Here is a 22,130-nt window from a genome sequence, read left to right as displayed (position 1 = left end):
TTAACTTTCTATTTGATCTTCCTATTATTATTTTTAAAAACACAAACCCATTATGCTAGACTTTACTACATCCCTGGCCCAGTCCTAATAATGCTTAGCTGTCTCTGGAGAACTGGACATGGTTTTTTATAACACAAAGGTTACTACTACTATAAAACTGAGAAAGAATTATCTATAGTTCAAAGCGGAAACATTAAAAGTTAAATCGGGGTTTATTCTATTGTTCCTTTATTCATTTTCCCAAGATGTTTTAGTCAGGATTTGGTCTTAATTTCTTGTGACAGTAAAGTTACCTGCTAGCAGGGATGGTGAGGGAGGGAAATCCAAGCGTGGAGCCCCTCACCATTGCACCACATCTGTTTTTGCTGGGGTCAAGGGCATGGCTAAATGGAAGGCTCAGAGTTTATCAAGAGAAACCATGCAATCGGGTTGTGTCTATTCCAAAAAGCAGAGATAAGCTTAAAAAAAGCAGCCAGTAAAGATTTCTACTGTCAGTCTACTGAAGGAAGCAAATTATTAACTATGTAAGGGAGGAGACACGATGCTTTAAAAAGGCTTGAAATTTCTTTACAAATTAAAAGTAGCAGCTTCTCTTTTTATCATTTCTCTGCATCCTGCTGAAAACCACTGTCCAAACTGTATTACTTAAGAAAAACAGACTATAGATTTAGTGATAAAAAACCAGGACATTTTCATCAAATCTAAAATGCCATCAATTGTATGAAGTATGTCTCATGATCTTCTGAACCATTAAAGAAAAAGCAACGATGGCAATTAAACTAGACTTTGAAATCCATACACATCCAACTTCAGAGAAGTTAAAATATGAAAAGCAAGCAGGTTGGACTAGATGGAAACAAGGGCACCAGCTACTGGCCAAACAGTATAAATTCTGGGAGGTAACAGAATGACAAGAAAACCAAAATCCAAGGCTGTTTTGGTAATGGTGCTATTCAGAGCACTAAAGAGCTCTTTTTACTACACAGCTACCAAAGAGACTACATTCATTTTAATGAGTTACGGTGGAGATAAAATGGGTTTGGCCAGAGACACCTCCCCTGAAGATGACTTACCATGCTCCCGGGCAGGGTTCCTTCCTGCTTGGTGCTGGGAGGGTGCTCCCTGTCTTGCCCAGGAGCTCCCAGTGCAGCTCCCTCCCCAGCAGTCATTTCATTTGTCTCTTCCCCTCCCTTGAGTCCAGCCTTGGCGGCTTCCTTTCCTCTGCACTCGTCACTCAGTTTATCCTTGTCCTTCTGGGGCTCCTTGGCTTCCACAGGCATCTTCCTTTCTGCCTGCTCTTCAGGAGAGGCCTTACCCAGCCCAGAACACGAGTCTTCAGATGTATCTTGTGCAGTGTCAATCGCTGGGGTTTTCTGTAATTCTCCTGATTGGTCACAGTCAATCCTGGGCACCCCAGGCCTATGACAATCACGGAGACATTCAGCTGTCTTCTTAACAGCATTGCTGCCAGTTTTGGGAGGCTGACAGCCAAATCCTGAAGTGCTAGGTGATTCCTCACTGTCATCGTCTGAGGTTTCAGAGCTGGAACCCTCTACATGCTCCAGTTCATCCATGCCCAACCTGGCGGAAGTGACAGAAAAGCTTACCATCATTTACACCTTCCACATAAACAGTGATTCAGGAAAAAGGCTGGGTGAAAAAGTATCTGCTAGTGTGAGAAGTGAGGTTCAGAAAAAGATATTCAAGAGTTAAGAACAAAGAGGGTTTTTTTGTTACAAAAAAAAAGCAACCAGTTTTTTTTTGAGAACCAACTGTTTTCAAATGCTCACTTTCAAAGCTGTGAGAGCCTCCCAGCAAAACTGAATCTGCTTAAAATCTTTCCCTTTCCCTATGGATATTAGTCCAACTGCAGGAAATTAGATAAAATACTAAGTGGTTAAAACATAATGAATGGGAATGATTTAATGAAACACAATGTGACTGAAGAATAGCGTGAAACACAATGTACACAAACTTTGTAAGCAAATCAATTAAAAATAAAATTCTAAATTCTCCTCACAATCATCCCAAGCTGCAAAATTGCTTAGATGTTTAAGAGGAGGCTGTTGTTATTAGGTGCCATGGAGTACAAACCATGAACACTATGAACAACAGATCTGAACCCTCCCCTGTCCTGTGTCATCCTCAGTAAACAGGCCTGGCTGATACAGTTCAGACAGACACAGCTGGAAAACACTGCGGTCCTGTTTGAGGCCAATCCGGGGAAGCAAGCTGCACGAGTGTCTTTCCCAGCTTGAGAGCTGTGTTTACACCGCAGTCTAGTTAGTAAGTAAGCAATCATCCACTCATCGCTCTTGCACTGGTACTGACCCACTGCTGACCCTCCATGGGTTTCCAAGGCAGTAAATCACGTGAGGAGAATGTCCACCTTTCCCCGCACATGTATGATAGCATTATGAAAATGTACTATAGTAAGGTCTGAGATTTGAAAGGATTACTGCAATGTGACCCACACAGCTGCAGAAAACGACCCTGGAAGTCCTGCTCAAGGCCAGGCTGTCACAGAGCTGCAACTGTGCACAGGGTTGTATCCGCCTAGTAAAGCACAGCATGACAGAGGCAGGCCTTCATGCTAAGAAGTCAGAGACTACACAGTGTTGGGGAAAGGCTCAGCTACACAACACGGCAGTGATCAGCAAGGGCTGGGCTGGGGGAGTGAGGTTTAACTGCAGAGGAGTCCAAAACCCCAAAGACACCGCCCACCAGCCCCTGCTCCCAGTAGCTCTCCATGATGGAGATGAGCTGCCCTCCCAGGGCTCCAAGGGCGTAAATCATCAGCCGACAGCCAGCCTTCTGCTCACAGTGGCTGGTGGACTTGAACCACGGATCTTTCAGTTATTTGTGATCATGGTGGTTACTTGACTGGTGGTTATCATGGCTGGGTTTTTTCCCCTCTCTGTCCATTGGATGACAGGTGCCACAGGTACAAACAGTCACAGAGCAAAGATGCAACCAAGGCTTTTCTTTCAGCACCAGCTACCAAATCCTGGCCCCACAGCCTGGGGGAGGACCTGTGACAGTGCTAAGTAGTATGTATTTTAAAAACTCACAGAACTTGTTCAACAAAGGAGGATACATTTTACTGTGCATCTTAATCAACCTGACTTTAAGAAAACATACAAAATTCTGCTGGACTTCAAAAGTTCTATGATCCATTGTCAGTATTTCTATTTCTATCTCTGAAGGGGAGGCCAACACCAGAGCTCCGTGTGCATTCAGCGTGTTCTAGAACTTGGCCCAAGGGACCTGGCGACCTGGCCAGGATACCAAATAGCAAGGGCAGGAGAACCATCAGAAAGACAGGCAGGAAAAATTAAGTACTGCTGTGCTTTTTCATCCACAAGTGCCAAACAGATTTGATGAGAGAGCAAGTAGACTGACGAGAGGTCTGGCAGTGACCAGAGGAGATCCCAAGGATTTCAGAAAAACCCAGAGAAAACAGACCATCATGACCTGGAATTTCTGAATGTTAACATTTCTAACTGAAAAGTAATTCATGTGTACAGCAAGTGAATGTTTTCATAATCTTTCACTGTGAGGGGACAAGCCCTTTAGTCTCTATTAAAGGAATTTCTAGCAGCTACACCAGTGTGTTCAAGGTGATAATCACTGAGGATGGAAACCTGCAGCCCCAGAAGTATCTGAGTTTCCATCACATTAAGAGTACATGTGAGGTATCTCAGTCACAAAGGGACAAATGCTATATGGTGCCACTGTTGTAGAATGAGGCTGGCATTGGGGTGGGGGTAAGACTGAGAAAAACTGGATGAAATATGTTTACGGCATTGAAGTCTATGGGGGAGAGAATAGTCTAAAAGTATTATATTTTAGGGCATTATGTTTATCGTAGGAGTACGCAATGAGGGTTGCAGAGTGGATTATATTTGGGGGTAGGGGGTGGGGTTTGGGGAGGTGCGGGGGGATTGTGTACCAATGAGGGAGTTTTTCTTTTGCTTTTCAAGGAGAGGAGCAAACGGGGGAGGGGGTGTTTGTGCAGGGAGAAGGGTGCAACAATGAATGAATGGAATTCCAAAAAACAAAAAAAGACAGACAAGGAAAAAAACCCATTGGCCCTCACCTATCAATGTGAAACTGTGATGAATCAAACTTACCAAAAGCATTTTCTCTTTTCTGCCCGGGCTCCTCTGCTTGCTTTCGATTTGTTTGGCCGTTTCCGACTCTCTTTGATTTCGGCTGACACCACCTTGCTCGAGGCAGCCTGCATACCTAGCCAGAAACGTAAACAACTCAGTTCTACCATAAGGCCTGGGTTTAGCCTAAGAAAGTCTTTAATTTGGAACATAAATCAGAGTTGAAAAGGAACAGAATAAATCCAGGTTTAAATTTATCAAAACATTATATAGTTAAAACAAGAATGAGTTCAAATGTATCAATTTAAAATAGTATTCTGGCTTTAGAACCGGAATATTTTTTTCCTCCTAAATTTTATTTATTTTGCTACTGATCTTGGCTATGATTTTTTACAATTTTTTGCTATGCATAAGAGAAATGAACCATGACTTAAGAATGACAGAAGAATTGATGCCTTTGAGTTGTGGTGCTGGAGAAGACTATTGAACATACACCATAGATTGCCAAGAAAATGAACAGGTTTGTCCTGGAGAGGGTGAAACCAAGTTGCTCCTTGGAGCAAGGATTTTGAGGCACCATCTCAGATACTTTGGATATAGTGCCAATCCTTGAAAAAGGACATCGTGCTTGGAAGGATGGATGGTCAGCACAGGAGAGGAAGACCCTAGGTGAGATGGAATGACTCAGTGACTGGGATAACAGGGAAGGTGTGTCCTAGTCAGTGAGACTGGCTCAGGACAGGGCACGCTCCAGAGCTACTGTGCACAGGATCACAGCTGACTGGATGGCACATGACAACAACATTGTTAGGAGGTATATACAACAAAGGATGCAATTTCTAAACGTACAACTTTGTGGCACTGACTGCATTCTTGGGGTTATGAACCATTCTCACTCTCCTTTTCTCAACTGCTCCTCTTTCAACACAAACATGCTGCCCAACGTCGTTGGCATCTGATCTTCTGAGGTGCTGTTTCAATTTCACACTACATGTGCAGTAAACATCAAGTTACTCTGTCTCACAGCAACCGTATGTGGCAACCTTGCCCATCCTGTGCCAGCCTGAAAGGCTGTGCTGTGTTTAAGCCCATTACTGTAGCTCTATCAACTGACCTTGAGGGTTTTCTTCCTCATCTTTGACCTTTCACTTTTCCAATCTGGAATTGACCCATCCTGACAACATACTCAAAAGTATGTGCGAGAAGTTTCACCACACTGTCTCTGAAGAGCCTCTGGATGGACTTCTCCCAGACTTGCTTGTCTCTGGGATACTCAATACTCTTGCCAACACAACAATCCAAAGGCATCAATTTTTTTTTTCTCCCCAGACCTCCTTACTCATCGTACACATTTCACTTGCATATGAAGCTGCTGGAAATGCCATGCCTTGGATCAGAAACATCTTAAACTGGCAATCTTGCTCTTAAGCACTTTAAAGAGGTCCTTGGCAGTATGTCGGCCCAAAGCAATAGATTGTTTTATTTCCTGATCACTGCTTTAATGGAAGTTGCTCGCAAATTCAAGTAAAATTGATACCTTCAATCTTTTATCCACCTATTATGCTACTTTTGCCATTCCTGGAATATGACTGTCTAGTTCAAAGCGGCCTAGGAGGTCAATGTTTGTGTGTTCCACTTTATTGTAGACAACATCCAATTCTCCTAGGAAATACTTCCTATCTCATACAGTCCATGTTTCCACTATTAATGGATGTTTGCAGCTCTTCTCCCTGATTTGCTTGAGTATCTTCCAATCGAAGGGGCTCTATTTCTGCTATTACATTGACCAACATTCCCGTTATTCTTAGGGTTTTCCGTTATATGAAAAATGGTGTTGCATTCACAGTCAAAATGACCACTGCAGTATCTGTCCTGGAGCACAATGCTGAGCGTGATAGGGGACTATGCATGCTCCCACCTCCTAAGGTCGCTACTGTTCAAACAGACACAACAACCACTAAAGCCAAAATAAAGAAACTGAGGAACTCTACCAATTTTTGCCACATGAAACTGATCAAGTATGCAATCAAGAGGCATTAATAGTCACTAGTGACTGGAATCAACAGCTGGAAACAAAGAAGGATGACTGGTGGTTGGAAAATACGGAGTTGGTGACAGAAATGAAACTGGAGATTGAGTGCTTGAATTTTGTACAATTAATGATTTACTGATCGCAAATACCTCCTTATAAAAAACTAAAACACCAATGTTCATAGCAGCATTATTCACCATTACAAGAACATGGAAATAGACCCGATGTCCAACCACAATTGAATGGATTAAGAATTATGACACACTGACACAGTGAAATAATATGCAGCATGCACAAGCAATGATTTTGTAAATTACTACCTAACTTGGGAGGGACTGGAGAGCATTATGCTGAATGAACTAATGCAGTCCCACAAGGACAAATATTATATAATCTGATGGGTGTGGGGGTGAGGGAAATTGGAAGAATCTGCTCTGGAAAATAAATGTATTTTAATTTTTAAATAAACTAGTATAATTTAAAAAAAATGAAAACAAACAAACAAAAAACAAAACTAAAACAACCAGTAACTACACATGCACATGGACTTCACAGGAATCTGACTGACTATGGAAAGAGCTAAGGCACTCGGTACCAGCAGTCAAAACAAGGCCAAGGGTATGAAAAGCAATGTAAATGAACTGTGTAAGTAAACCAGTGTAAAATCAAAATTTCATTTAAAAATAACCCAAAAAAACAAGTCCAGAGACTGACTGTAGAATAAACCATCAATTATTCAGAGTGCAAGTTTAAATTGAAGCTGAGGAAAATGAAAACAAGTCCATAAGAACCAAAAAGTACAACACTGAGAGTCTATTCCAATCGACTGTAAAAACCATCATTTTAAAAAAAATTATTATTAAATTTTATTAGTTTTAATGAACATTTACAGAGATTTTGGGTTTTCATTCATTCATTGTGAAAACCATCTTGAGAATAGATTTGGTAACTGAACACTACTGCCCAGAGGATGACACCAAGAGCATCAGCAAGCACAAAGAACATGAAAGGTCAACACAAGGACAGGTGAAGGCGGCCAAAGTGGATGTCACAGGGCCCTGAAACCAGCTCTGCCACGTAGAGGCCAAGATAAGGGAAGACTTGCTAAAGAAAGAAAGATGGACAGAAGATGTCAAAAGGCAGCTCGAGGACATAAAGCAAAGTATTGCAACAAAACACATGAAGGGCTGGAGTGAGGGAGGCCAAAAGGAAAGAATATGGTTGGCATTTCTCAAGCTGAAAGAAGTGAAGAATAATTCAAGTCTTGAGCTGCAATACTAGAGGATTCTCTGGGCAAAATCATGAACTGTGCACAGCAAGCAACAAAAGAAGCCAGAATACACACAGTCACTGTGCCAAATAGAACTGAAAGACACTGAGACATTTCAGGAAGCAGAATTCAATTAAGAACTAATGGCAATGAAAGATGTTCAAGCAGCACTGAAGAGAAAAAAAAAAAAGGCCCAAGGAACTGATGGAATATCGACTGGCATGTTTCAATAAACAAGGGCAGCCTCATCTGGATTCAGAAGAGACCACGGCGCAAGGCATATCACTGCTGGTGTCAAGTGGATCTTGGCTGAAAGCAGAGAATACCAGAAAGATGTTTACCTGTGTTTTTTTGACTATGCAAAGGCACTTAACTGTGTGGATTATAAAAAATCCCAGCTAACATTGAGAAGAATAGAAATACTAGAACACGTAACTGTACTCATGTGAAACACACAGAGATCATAGCGCAGAGTCTGAGCAGAACAAGGGAACACTGCTTGGTTTACAATCAGCAAAGGTCTGCCTCAGGGCTGCATCCCTTCTCCATACTTATTCAATCTGCATGCTGAACAAATAATTTGAGAAGCTGCCTTATATGAAGAATGTGGCATCAGGACCAGAGGAAGACTACACTGTGCTATGCAGATAACACAAACCTTGCTTGCTTAAAGTGAGGAGGACTTGAGACACTTGGCACAGAAATTCAAAGACCGTAGTCTTCAATATGGATTACACCTCAATAAGAAAACGAAAACTCTCACCATGGGGCCAAGAGGCAAGATTAACACATGGAGTACCAACAATTAATACACTGAATTAATACACTTAAGTTACCAACAATTTCATCTCATTTGGGTCCACAACCAAAACCTTTCATACCAGTAGTCAAGAAATCAAAAGATACGTTGTTGCATTGGGAAAGTCTGCTATCAAGGACCTTGCTAAAGTACTAAGAAGTAATAATGTCCACAATAGCAAAGAGCTGGAAACAACACAAATGGCCATCAACAAATGAACGGACAGAGAAGCTCTGGTATATTCACATGATGTAATACCATGCAGCATTGAAAAACAAGGAACTCATGCAATATTATGCAAAATGGATGACCCTGGAGGACATTATGCTGAGTGAAATATCTCAGTCACAAAAGGACAAATATTGCATAGTGCCACTGTTGTAAAACGGGACTGACACCAGGATTAAGGGAAGACAGAAAAGGATGGGGGGAATGAAGTACACTGCATTGAAACAGATGAGGGAGAGACCTGTTTAAAAGGGACATATGAATGAATGGGTATTCTTGTCATGACAGAAATCCAGAGTGAAGGCTGCAGAGTGGAGTGGACTTGGGAGGGGGGAGGTAGGGATTGCATAATAATGAGCTTTTCTTTCTTTTTAAGGAGGAAGAGTGAAATGGGGAGGAGAGAAGCACAACAATGAATGACTGGAAACCCTAAGTAAGTCTCTGTAAACTTTCATTAAAACTGGGGGGGGGGGGGTGAGCAAAGAACTCAATCGCAAAATGGGCACATTTGCATAGTCAATAAAACACAAATTAACATTTAAAAAAAATAAACGAAGTAATAATGTCAGTTTAAAGAGTAAGGTGCATCTGATCTGAGCTGTGGTCTTTTCAATCATTTGCTATGCATCTAGGTTACACAATGAATAAGGATGACAGAAGAACAATCAATGCCTTTGAGTTGTGGTGAAGAAGAGTGCTAAATATCCGATGGACTGCCCAAGAAAATAAGCCTGCCTTGGAGGAAGCGCAACTAGGGTGTTCCTTAGAGGAAAGTATGGTGACACTTATCTCACTGTACTCCAGGCATGTTGTCAGGAGGGACTAATGCTTGGAAAAAAGACACCGTGCTTGGAAAGGAGAAGGGTCAGAAAGAGAGGAAGACCATTACCAACATGAACTGGCACTGTAACTACAATAATGGGTAGAGATCATGAGAATGGTGCAGGACAGGGCACAGCTCAGACATACCGCTCACAGGGTTGCTGTGAGTGGTAGCTGACTTGATGGAATCTAACAACATCAGTATGATGTTTCCTACTGGTATGGCCATAAAGGATCTTATTTTCTTGAAGTTGAGAGGTATAATCAATTCTGTAGGCTAGTCTTTGATCTTCAGTAAGAATTTAAGGTCCTTTTCAGTTTCAGCAAGCAAGCTCAGATTGTTGTTGAGTCTTCCTCCAATGCTGATGCCCCTATTTCCTTCACATAGTCCAGCTTCTCAGGTTATCTGCTCAGCATACAAACGGAATGGTGTGGTAAAAAGATACAACCCTGAGCACACCTGTTCTTAAACCATACATTGTATCTTTTCCGTCAGAATGCCTGCTTCTTGATTCATTTCCAAGTTCCACATGAGTACAACTGTGTTCTGGAATTCTCATTCATCCATAACTTGTGATGATTAAGATAATCAAACACCTTTGCAAAGTCAAAAAAGCACAGGTAAGCATCCTTCTGATGGTCTCTGCTTTCAGCCAAGATTTATGACATTACGATTGATCTCTTTCCTTCCACACACTCTCTTCTGAATCTAGCTTGAACCACTAGCAGTTCCCTCTTCATGTACTGATTTAACCATGTTAAAATAATCTTCATAACTATGAGTCGCAAGCGACTCAACGGCACATAACAACAAAATAATCTTCAGCAAGATTTTCCTTGTCTATGATAGAATGATAATGTTTTATGTCTTGGCATAGAGGAGAGAGCAATTCCAGGGCTGCAAATATATGCTGAAACTCCTTAACCAATATTCCACCAATTCCCAGAACCCTTCTTTTTTTTGCCAATGCCTTCAGTGTAGCTTGGATTTCTTTAATCAATATCTGATTCTTGACCATGTGCTGCTTTCTGAAACTGTTCCGTGTCAACCATTTCTTTTTTGGTTCGGTGACTGTATTCCTTCCATCTTCTTTTGATCCTTCCTGTGTCTTTCAGTCTTTTCCCCATGGAATCCTTTAGCATTTTAACTCAAGGCTTGCGTTTGTTCTTCAATGCTGTCAGTCTGAGAAATGCTGAGTGTGTTCTTTCCTTTTGGGTTTTCTAGCTCCAGGTCTTTGGACATTTCATTATAGTAATTTGCTTTATCTTTCTCAAGCTGCCCCTTGAAATCTTCTGTTCAGCCCTTTTTCTTCATCATTTCTTCCTTTCACTTTAGCTTCTGTTCAGGCTCTTCTAACATTTGGTCTTTCTTTTCTTCCTTCCCTCCCTCCCTTCTCTTTCTTCTTTTTGTTGATCTTTTGCTTTCCTCGACTCTGATATCCTTGATGTCATCCCATACTCTGGTCTTTGATTATTAGTGTTCAATGCACCAATCTGTTTTTGAGACTATTTTAAAATTCAGGTAGAATAAACTCAAGGTTGTATTTTGGTTCTTAAAAGAAAGCACATTAAATTTGTAAAAGATATCACAATGTTCAAGGCAGTTTTTTTTTTAAGTAGTTAAGCTGAATTATGGTTTTGGCTTGAAGATGACTTCAGGGGATATTTTGGTTTAAGGTTAAAAGAGTAGTCTTCAAACTAAATGGCAGTAGTTTCAGGGGTTCATTCACTTTCTATGGTGCTAGAATCTGTACAAATCTGAAGTTCTGATCTTCATTTTCTTCCTTTTGATCAAAACATTTGGTATCAAGCACTACCCAGTTCTTCTGCTGTCATAGTAAAGGAGGCTGTTTGTCACAGAGACACGTATTAGCCACATATTCCATATTCTCCTCTTATTTCCAACTTTCCTTTCCATGTTGATCTAGGTGAATGGAAACCAACTGTGTTTTGGATGACCTCTGGACAGCATTTAAAATCCCAGTCATTACTCAACAAACTAGGAGGTAGAACAGAAGCACCAAACATGAGGCTAAGTAAATCAGATTCTCATAAAGCCAAGACCCCAAACCTCCAAATAAGGAACTAAATCTCATTTATTGTTTGGTTACACAGTTTCAGCAGCTACTGTTCTGTTATTGCTATAAATGTACCTCCCTATAACTTGTTGCTGCTTCAACTATTCGCAGGTGTATGAGCAATTGACAGCAATTACAATAATCACCAGTTTCCTCTTCTTCAATCCTGTATTTTCTGTGCTCCTGCTCCCTCTAGCAACCACTAATTTGGTATCTTTTCCTCTCTTTTTTATAGAAATGATATTACAGAATGCTTATGCTTTTGTTATTGGCTAATTCTACTCAGCATCATGTCTTCAAGCACCATTCACACTGTAGCATGTCTCAAAACTTTGTTTTTCTTACTGGCTGAGTAGCACTGCACTAAGTATATATGCATTTTGCTTACTAATTCATCTGCTGATGTGCACTCAGGTTGTGCATCCTCTGGCTACAGTGAACAGCACTGCCACGAATGCTGTAACACTGTCTTAAGTCTTTAGAATACACACCTGAGAGTGGCACACAGCCAAGAGTGATACACATCTGAGAGCGGGATTTCTGGGTTATCTAATAGCTATTTTTAGGTGTTCTTAGTACCTATCATATTGTTTCCAAATCAGTTTTACCATTTTGCATTCCCACCAGCAATATCCTAATCAATACCCATTATTTTCTGGTTTGTTTGTCTGCTTTATGTTCGTGGATGGAACCATACTTTCAAAGCTGAGAACATTACACACCAGCATCTGAAGTGTATAACCTTGAGGCTGACAGATTCACAAACCTAATAATTCATCACCTTGTGCTAAATATTTGCTTTCTTGTAAGTCCTAAGCTTTCTGATGAAAAAAGCTTTGTGTCAAAAACCACTGAAAAATTGACCTAAAACTGGCAGCAAACACACTGTGCCTGGATAACTCAAGAAGACTTAAATTCTCTCCGTAAAACAGAGTGTTCTAATGTGGGGTCCAGGCCCCCTAACTTGGGTTGTCTGACAGGTGTTCTGTAGGCATGCAGCTTGTGCTAGGGTTAGCAGCATGAGGCCCAATGGACTATACCAGCAGAGTTCACCTGGGGTTCACCGTTTACAGGAGACAATGGCAGCACTCACCTGGATCAAAGACCCCCAAAGAGGTCTATAAACTGTTAACATGTTAACCGGCTTTCTGTGTGCCTGGTGGAAGAGCCTGGGATTAACCTTGGGGTGGCTGCTGACCACATTAAGAAGGCCACCTTCTTACCTTTGAGGACAGAATCCTCCAGGCGCTCAGCCATCTCATGGCACTGCTGCTGGTAGTCGGGGCTGGAGAAGCAGTGCTTGGGCTCCGCCAGCTTCCGCTGCAGGCGCTCCAGTCGTTTCTGCTCTTTTTCAGCCTCTCGCTCAGCCTGCTGCTTGACCCACTCAGCCATTCTAGAGGGAAGGGAAGAAGAGGGACATCTCAATGGGCACATCATGTCTATGTGTGTACATGTATGTTGTTGTTTTGTGCCATCAAATAAAAAAAAAACCCATAGCTGAACCACCCACTAGTGGGTTTTCAGAGGTGGATAATTGCACAGGAGAAGACCACCCATCCTTCTCTCCCAGAGCAGCTGATGTATTCAAACCACATAACTTTGATTTGGCAGGGTAGCTCCTTACCACTAGGCCACCAGAGCTCCCTAGAGCACAGCAAATTAATACTCTCATTTTAGATATGTACAACATTTGTAAAAACAAGACTGGTGGGAAGGAATGTGTCTTCAAAAAAATGTCAAAAGGAGAGTATCAGGGAGCTCTGGTGGTCTAGTGGCAAGAAGCTGCACTGCAATCCTGAAGGCACACGGTTCAAATCCACCAGATGCTCTGCTGGAGAAGGAGGGGCAATCTTCTCCTGTGCCAGTCAGATCCAATTTGACGGTACACACACACAAAATAATAAAATAAAAATTTTAAAAAAAAAAAAAGGAGAGTATCTTACGCTTTTTCATGATTGACATCTCGTAGTCTCCGTCCACTGAGGTCCCGGCAGGCTTCGCGATTGGTCGTCTTCTCAATCTGCGCGCCGAGGGCTCTGAGCATAGAGCCAAAACCTGCACATTGGGAGAAGACAGGCTGAGAAGAGCTCCAGGAGGGACAGACACTGCACATGTGCAAACATTAGTGTACATAAGGTCACAGACTGATTCGCTCTCCATGTATTTATTTATTTTTTCTTTTTAAGGAAATGGATCTCAAAGTTCTAAATCAGGAAGCAAAGTTAGAAACAATAGGCCAGCTTGATTCCAGATAATGTCTTTTGCCCTTCACCTTTTCCTTCTGAAATACTACACTAGCACAGATGGATGTGTCAGAAACGTTAGCCAGGGTCAGAGAGCCAGGATTCCCATTAAGAACTTGAAAATTATAGAGTGAGATTCCACCCTGGGTTAAAAGGAAAGGCCATTTCAAGCTGTCACTGGCTGAGATGGCACTCTTCCTTCTTCCCTGTCATTTCAAACAGCAGGCTGCTGACATTCTGAGCACTCCACAAACCAAGCTCAATCAGTGCTGGAGGAGCAGCATAATGGTCCAGGAGCACGTCAGAAAAGCCGGAGAACTGTTCATCCTCCGTTTTACGCCTTCAGCTTCTTTTCTCTCTTTGTAGCTAAGACCCCAATCTAACCCAACTGGAGTCAGCCTGCATTTCCTAAGGTGGCTTCTGGCCTTCTCTGGAACTACAATATGTGGCTGTCATCCCACTATCTCCACCATGTTCAAGCCCAATGCTTCAGTCAATTCATCTCAGGGTATCAAGATTGGAGGAAGACTCAGCAACAAACTACATATCATGCAGATGACACAACCTTGCTTGATAAAAACAAGAGACTTGAAGCACTTAGTGAAGATCAAAAACTATATCCTTCAATATGGGTTACATCTCCATATGGAGCTACAAAGCCTAAGTAAAATATATGGCAGGAGAGGGTGGAAAGGGAATCATATAGTATTTAAAAAGAGAATGCACAAAGCAAAACAAGGCTGGTATAATACAGAGACAAGCTTGTTAATGTAACATCGATGGATAAAGTTTACAGAGGATACAACTGAGCAGTCAGCATTCACCCCTACCTCCTTTTCCACCGCAGAGTCTCGGTTCCAGACTGTAAACAGCTCCATGCTGCACAGTGTCACTAATGTTGACAAGTGCTCCATTGCATTTCACAAAGAAGTATTCCTCAGGAACATCCTAAAGACAAATTTTATTTTTAATCATTTTTTGTAAGATAATACATGCTTCTTTAGTAAAGCATCCAGTTTATCTTTTTATCACCAATTACAAGCAAACACTGTTAATTCAGTAAGTAGCTACTGAACTGAAAATACGGAAAGAAAAAGTCACTCTTTATGATGCATTCTAGGTATAATCCCCCACTGCCCAATATTATCTGACCATAACATACATAAGAACCTTCAGTCTCTGGAGCAAAAGCATAAACTGCTTTTTTCTTCTTCTCTATTAGGAAATCTCAGTCAGGTAGAATATTACACTGGGCTCAGATGCAGCCAGACCCCAAGGGGAAAAGCAGCAGTCTCTTGTAAAGATTTTCAGCCTGAGAAACCCTACAGGGTGGTCCTAACTCTGCCTATGGGGTCACTACAAGTCAGAATTGACTCGAAGGCAATGGCAATATTTTTTTTCCTTGTTAAGATTCTTGTGCTGCCAATGCAAGGTACACGGTTCAAATCCACCACCAGCTGCTCTGCAGAGAAAGATGGGCAATCAACTCCTGTGCATTTGACTGCCTCTGAAAACCCAGTGAAGGGTCAGCTATAGGTCAGTTCCAACTCTTTGGTACAGAACAGTGGGGATCTCTGGTAGCTTAGTAGTAAGGAACTGCACTACCATCCCAAAGGTACATAGCTTGAATCCACCAGCTGCTCCACAGGAGTAAAATGGGCAATCTCCTCTCATGTGATTTATTGCCTCTGAAAACCCACTGGAGGGTCAACTATGAGTTAGTTCCAACTCAGTGGTACAGAACTGTGGCAGAGGGATTTAGAATCATTTAACTGTTTTAGCTACTAGTTAATTGTAAAGATATATATACACACACACACACACACACACACACACACACACACACACACACACACACATATATATATATACACATATAGAAGCCTGAACCCAACAACTAGGGAGGGCTATACACCAGAAGAAACATCTCAGGAACAAATGAGAAGAGTTATGATACAATTTTGAAACAGAATTAAGTTCAAGTGAAATTTAAATGAAGCAATGTCAAAACAATGCGCAACTGTGTATAAAAGGAGCAGTGTTAAGTGTAAGGACTGAGAAGTGAATAAAAGCTCCTGTTTCCTTGACAACCACAAAGCAAAGATCAGTATGGAGCAGATGTGTTCAGACACCACTATCCTGAAGCTCTGCACCTGGGTTGGAAATCACCAGTGCTTCTGGGTATCAAAATTACTTAGTTCCTCAATGCAAGAAAGAATGTTTCATTCTTACTGCAGTAATTTCAAACTGCCAAAATATCTTACAGTCAATAGCAAGCAAATGATTGTAAAGGCAAGGTTCTCTGTAAGAAAACAGTAGACTCTCAAGCTCATTAGGGCATCTCACCACTCCACATGTCCTGTATCAGAGCTTCCTATTACCTTTTCAGCAGGTTTTAACTGTTTGTAGTGTCAGTCTGAGGACTGGAAGAGTAGCTTTTCACTTCCCCAGAAGGAGCTAACTCTATCATGTGTTAGGACAGTGTTTTCTAAAAAGTGGAGGTGAGACTTTGAGCTATTTTTATTTATTCCAGTACCTACCTCATCAAATACGCTTATAAAAGGGTATTTTTATTCACATATCTTTTGGTCATGACTGAACACAATTTCTTGCTTTTCACTTTAAAATTCTTATGACTGACTTGTCTCATCATTAAGATGCCATCTTTTCTGGCCTCACTCTGGGTCAGCAGTAGATCTGAAAACTGCACCCATGAGTTCTTTTCAAAGATATTAAGCTCAACTTTCTTGGAAAATATTTTCCCATCCAGATAATAATAAATGGTGCTGCTGACAGGAGACTGGATGGCAGTGTAGGAAGAAAAATGAGGAAGCTGGAAAACCACACTTACAAACATTGCAAATGTGCACAAACCACACCCTGCTTCGTCCTGGAACCAGCTCAAGTCTTCCCCAGAACTGATAGAGACTGTGCAACATCATTAACGTTTCTTAAATTTATAAATAACAAGCAAAAGAAAGAAGCTGAATAGCATTTAAGAGGTGTGGCTATAAAGAAAAACAGTATTATATCATAAACGAAGTTTAAAATAGATTTGGAGACTACCAAGTCCATCAACCACAAATGGTAAAGTCCTGCTTAATTTGAGGATCAAGTGAAATCACATAAGACCTATTGGAAGTCCTTGACAGGTTTTTAAAAAACTATGCATGGACAAGTGAAAGGATCAGTGAAAGCATCTCAGACCCAAAGAAGGCTCACGCCCTTCAGAACCCATGGAATTCCTAGACCACGACCAGCGTCGTGTCCTCCTTCCATCGTTTAGCCTGGGCAGTCTACAGAACACACTTCTCCAAGGTGAAGAGGACAGCATGTGATTAGTGCGCAAAATGCCCGTTACGTGTCCATCGTGAGGCCATGAACCTTAAAGGCCATCCGGTACAGAGGAAGAAACCGAGACCTCAAGTGTTAGTAGTACACGGGTCCTGCATTCTCCCAGGAGAAAAAGAGAGACAAAGGAACCACCGTCACAACCAAGGCGGCCTCAGTGTCCGTCCGAACCTCTTCAAATCAAGAGTCCTCCCAGACAGCCAGACACCTGGCTGATCCACCGCGATCACCTTCTCGAGGCCGCGCCCCTCACCTGATCGTGACAGTACCGGAGAAGTAGAGTGCGCACAGAGCACCGAGTCGATCCACAGCTCACCGCCTTGCCGCCGGGGCCGGGGCCTCGAACCCACACCAGCGGCCCAGCCTCCGCCATGTCGCCTAGTCGCAGAACCTGTCAGTGAACACTCGAAGGCCGGGACCCAGAACAAGGGCGGCGCGCTCGGATGGCGTAGCCACGCTCTCCAGAGCCCCGCCCCGCACGTCTTCTGCCTATCCCGCCCCGCCCCGCCTTGTGGGGGAAGTCACGCGAGCCGAGCCGCCCCGGGGGAAGGGGAACAGGAAGGGCCTGGCCGAGGCAGATAAGAGCCCGAGGGCCAGGCGTTGCTAGGAGCGGTTGCTAGGGCGGGGCTCGAGGAACTCGCTATAAAAGGCTGGCCTGGGCTCGGTTTCGCGAGTTCTGGCTGCGAGCGATAGGTCTGTCACCGAGGACCGCCCTGCGCCGCAGGCTTTGGCCCTCTTCCTTACGTCTGTGTAGTTATTTTTGGGTCGCGAGCATTGTGGCCTGAAAAGGCACAGCTCCCTGGGGACAGGAGTGAGGAAGCTCCAGTCCCTGCCACGGCGAGGCGAGGCCGCTTCTTCCGCCTTTGGGGGCACTCTCTTCTCCCCCGCAGCAGATCCAGCACCATGTTTTGTTTTGAGGTGCCCCTCCCCCTCTGCGCCACGTTCACCGAGCCTCCTCCTTTCCAGAAACAGCCAAGCTCAGGGTTTCTGCCAGCCACGCTCAGTTTATTCTTATTTCCGTCTATTTGTCTCTGCGTTATTTCCACTTAAGCACTGTTTTCAAAATATTTCACAGCAAGTGGGCCCTTGTGAACGGCAGTGGCAGGAGTGACATTTATAGTCATGCTTCTTAGAAATAAAAAAACCCAACCAGCTCTATCCTACCTTTTCCTCTGCACCATGGAAACGCGCTCGTGCAGATCTGCATAATACAACTTGAAGGCTCAAGGCATCTGCAGGAGTCCCTTAATATTTCATACGCTGAGAAGATGGAATTTCTAAAATCTTCAGCAATTTGAAAGCACGACTGTGAAGATAGGTAGCGTTATCAAGAGGGATGTGTGCCTACGAAACACAGCATTTTCTGCTGCTAAAATGCTGGCGATTGGAAGTCACTGCTGAGGGAGAAGCAACAGAACACTCAAAAACCACTCAACTGCCCGAGGGATGAGTAAAAACTAGGATTTCATGGGCTGTGAATTACAGATGCCAACTGTTGTCTTATTTCACATACACGGAAGGGAGGAGGGGAGGACTTCCATGGGAATTCGAGCAAATAAAGAAAAATTAGAGAAAGACATGGCATGCCTAAAGAGCAGTGTTTCCCAAACAAGGTGTCGGGCCCTGGGTTGTGTAGGTGTCTGACGAGGTATGTCCTAACTCAATCCGAGATCTGGAAAGTTCTGTTAGTTCTATAAACCACTTCTGGCTCTCCATCTTCGGGGTTCCTGAGCACTTCACCTCTTCTTTATTTGTGATTTCTTTCTGGATTGTTTTGTTTTTGAAAGGGTATTTTAAAAGATCTGAGATCTTCTGTTGTTATGTGCTGTCAGAACCAACTTAAAGCTGACCCTCCAGTGAGCGTTCAGAGGCTGTGATCCCATGGATAGAGGTTGCCCATCTTTCTCCCGAGGAGGTAGATTCAAACCGTGCCTTTAGCTTGGCAACCGCCAGAGAGCCCTTAAAGTAAAAAAGGATCAGTGTAGGGTTATGTAAGGTTTTGTTATGTAATAAGCAGTGTTTTGTATCCTGCAAATCAATCCATTGTAATAAGCAAAGCCCAGTCTTGATGTTATTAACATTGTATCTATGCACTGCCTGTGGGTAGATTCATAAACCCTGGAAATCTTCCAGCCAGTTCTCAAGGTTGTAAATCTTTAGCAGATGGGCTGGTGGAGTCTAACTGCCAACCTTTTTTTTTTTTTGCAAGCAGGTAAGCACTACACTGCCCAGCCTCTTCAGTGTTTCTGTCTGTGAAAGCTCCACCAGAAAGCTCTTTGCCATGGAGTCATGACCAACTCAGAGCTGGCCCTCCAGAGGATTCTCCGGAGGCTGTGAATTGCAAATCGTCCATCTTTCTCCATGGAGCTGCTAGTGGAGAATTAGCAGCACAGACTAGGCCACTCTTCCTTAACATCATATCTAAAAAGCTCATTGCCACAAAGTTGGCACTCACTTATTGCTGACCCTCTAGCCCCTTTTAGGTGGCTGTAAATGGCACAGGTGGAGACTGGTCCTCTTCCTCCCAGAGCCACTGGTGAGGCCTTTGGGCTAGCAGTGTGGTTACCTATGGCCCAGGCCACCAGGCTCCCTTATTCAAATTCAAATAAAATTTGTCATTTAAAATGTGAAATTAGTGTTGCTACCAACTTATGAAAGCTGCAAATTTCACTGAGTAATACATAACTTGTGTTTAAACCTTAATAACACATAGTATGATTTATTGAATAGATGTTAAATATTAGTTTATTTGATGGATTACCAAGGCAAGCAGGTCAAATAATTCCAGTGCACACCTGAAAAGCATAAGTTTGCACTAATAAAATATTTCCCATCCTAATGACTCAGAATTCAATTTAGATTAAGAACTATTTTTGTTGTGATTTAGTGTCATTGAGTACAACTCATAGCAACCCTATGGCCAACAGATCAGAACCCTGTCCTATCCTGTTGCCATCCTCATACTTCCTGACATCCTAGAGCGCATTGCTGCAGTCACTGTATCAAACCATCTGGTTGAAGGTTTTCTTCTCTTCTGCTGACTAACCCCAACTTTCCAAACATAAGGTCCCTCTCCAAGGAATAACCTCTCTTAACAACATACTCAAAGTATGTGAGATGAAGCTTTATCATTTTTGCCTCCAAGGAGCACTCTGGCTGTACTTTCTCTGAGACACATTTGTTCATTTGTCAGTATGTGGATATTCAGTACTCTTCTCCAACACCACAGCTCAAAAGACATCAATTCTTCTGTCAACCTTGTTCATTATCCAGCATAGCAAGTGATAGAAAAGACCATGGCCTGAATCAGATGTACCTTTGTCCTCACACTTACATCATTACTCCTCAATAATTTGGAGAGGTACTTGTCTGCAGACCTTCTAGTGTAATGTTTCCTGATCTCCTGATTGCTGGTGATAAGGATGTTGATTGTGGATCCAAGTAAGATGAAGTTGTTGACAGTTTCAATCTTTTCTCCATTTAGTATGATGTTGCCTATTAGTCCAGTGGTAAGAATTTGTTTTCTTGGCTTTGAGATGCAATCTACATTGAAGGCTGTATTTATAAATTTTATATATATAATAATATTAATTTGTTTAAATAATGGGGAATGGAAATGCCTAACATGTTAGAGCTATGGCTTAGAAGTGTCAATGAGTAAGAATATGTTATTGCTCTTGGGTGCCTTGGAGGTGGCTCCGACTCATAGTGACCTTATGTCCAGCTGAGTGAAACCTTGCCGGTCCAGCACCATCCCCTCCATCTCCCCATGCCCATGCTGTCGTCTGTGTGTTATTGGAAAATAGGTCTCATCTATGTACATAATTCTCTTCATAAGCACCAAGTTGGCCTTTTGTGTCATAATACTGGTTGTACACTTAATGCATATTTAATTATTTCAATAATATAATAATATTACATTATAAATACCAATCTAATCCAGGATCCTTTAGGAAATTAGCTGAAAATGTCTGTATGTTCGTTCCAACTCATATACAATGAGGGTATTTTTGCTTGTTGTTACGTGCCATCAAATAGTTTGGGACTCATAGAAACCCTATGTACAACATCCCTGAAACCTGCTCTATCCTGTGCCAACCTTATTGTCTCTGACACACCTACCCCCATTACCCCAGTCACAGAATCAATCCATCTCTTCGAAGGTCTTCCTCTCCTGTGTTGTCCCTCCACCTTCCTAAGCATGACGTCCCTCTCCAAGGACTGGTCCCTCCTTGAAACATGTCCAAAGTATGTTAGAGCTTCAGAATCCTTGCCTCCAAGGAGCAGCCTGGTCTCACCCTCTCTAGGATGAGCCTGTTTGTTTTCCTGGCAGTCCATGGTCTATTCAATACTCTTCTCCAGCACCACAGCTCAAAGGCATCAATTCTTCTATTCTCCCTAGTCATTGTCCAGCTTTCTGACACACAGCAAGGAATTGCTAAGACTATGGCCTGGATCAGGCACACCTTATTCTCCAGGCTGACGTTGCTGCTCTTCAGTACACTGGAGAGGTCCCTAACAGCAGACTTTCCCAGTGCAATTTGTCTTTTGATTTCCCACCTGCTAGTACCAAGAGTGTTGATTGTGGAGCCAAGCAAATAAAAGCATTTAACAACTTCAATCTCTTCACCATCTATCATAATGCTGCCAGTCGGCCCAGTGGCGAGAATCTTTGTTTTCTTGATGTTGAGCTTCAATCCATATTGAAGGCTGCAGTCCTTGACCTCCTGCAACAAGTGCTTCAGATTTCAGGTTTGCTCCTCAGTTTCAACAAGCAAAGTTGTGTCATCTGCATAACACAGATTATTGATGAATCTTCCTCCAATCCTGATGCCACATTCTTCCTCATAGAGCCCACCCTCCTGGATGATCCGTTCCACATATAGATTGAAAAGGTATGGAGATAGGACACATCCCTAGGGTACACTTTTCCCAATTTTGAACCATGCAATGTTTCCTTACTCTGTTCTGATGTCTGCCTTCTGGTGCAAGTGTAGGTTTCACATATGCACAATCAAATGTTCTGGGATTCTCATTCTTCTCAGAATAAGTCACAGTTTATTGTGATTCACACAGTCAAATGCCCTTGCATAGTCGATGAAACACAGATAGATATTCCTCTGGTACTCTCTGCTTTTAGCTAAATCCATCTAATATTAGCTGCAATATTCCTAGTACCACAGCCTCTTCTAAAC

General features: G+C 42.5%; 1 protein-coding gene across 1 annotated transcript in view; it reads right to left on the bottom strand.

Moving 5' to 3' along the window:
• Positions 1 to 17,308, bottom strand: part of SDE2 (SDE2 telomere maintenance homolog (S. pombe)) — an 18,161-nt gene extending 853 nt beyond the window's left edge. Inside the window, exons 1-6 of the mRNA XM_006897765.1 lie at positions 17,189 to 17,308; positions 14,415 to 14,532; positions 13,285 to 13,396; positions 12,565 to 12,734; positions 4,134 to 4,248; positions 1,074 to 1,581 (exon numbers count right to left, since the gene is read on the bottom strand). Of these exons, the coding sequence (XP_006897827.1) occupies positions 1,074 to 1,581; positions 4,134 to 4,248; positions 12,565 to 12,734; positions 13,285 to 13,396; positions 14,415 to 14,532; positions 17,189 to 17,308 (1,143 nt within the window). The remainder of the gene's footprint in view (positions 1 to 1,073; positions 1,582 to 4,133; positions 4,249 to 12,564; positions 12,735 to 13,284; positions 13,397 to 14,414; positions 14,533 to 17,188) is intronic.
• Between the last annotated feature and the right edge of the window lie 4,822 nt (positions 17,309 to 22,130).

This window comes from Elephantulus edwardii, unplaced genomic scaffold (assembly GCF_000299155.1).
Source record: "Elephantulus edwardii isolate Elephantulus edwardi_28Jun2011 unplaced genomic scaffold, EleEdw1.0 scaffold00214, whole genome shotgun sequence".
Taxonomy (NCBI): domain Eukaryota; kingdom Metazoa; phylum Chordata; class Mammalia; order Macroscelidea; family Macroscelididae; genus Elephantulus; species Elephantulus edwardii.
Note: the sequence above shows the minus strand (reverse complement) of the source record. Positions and strands in the feature narration are given on the sequence as shown.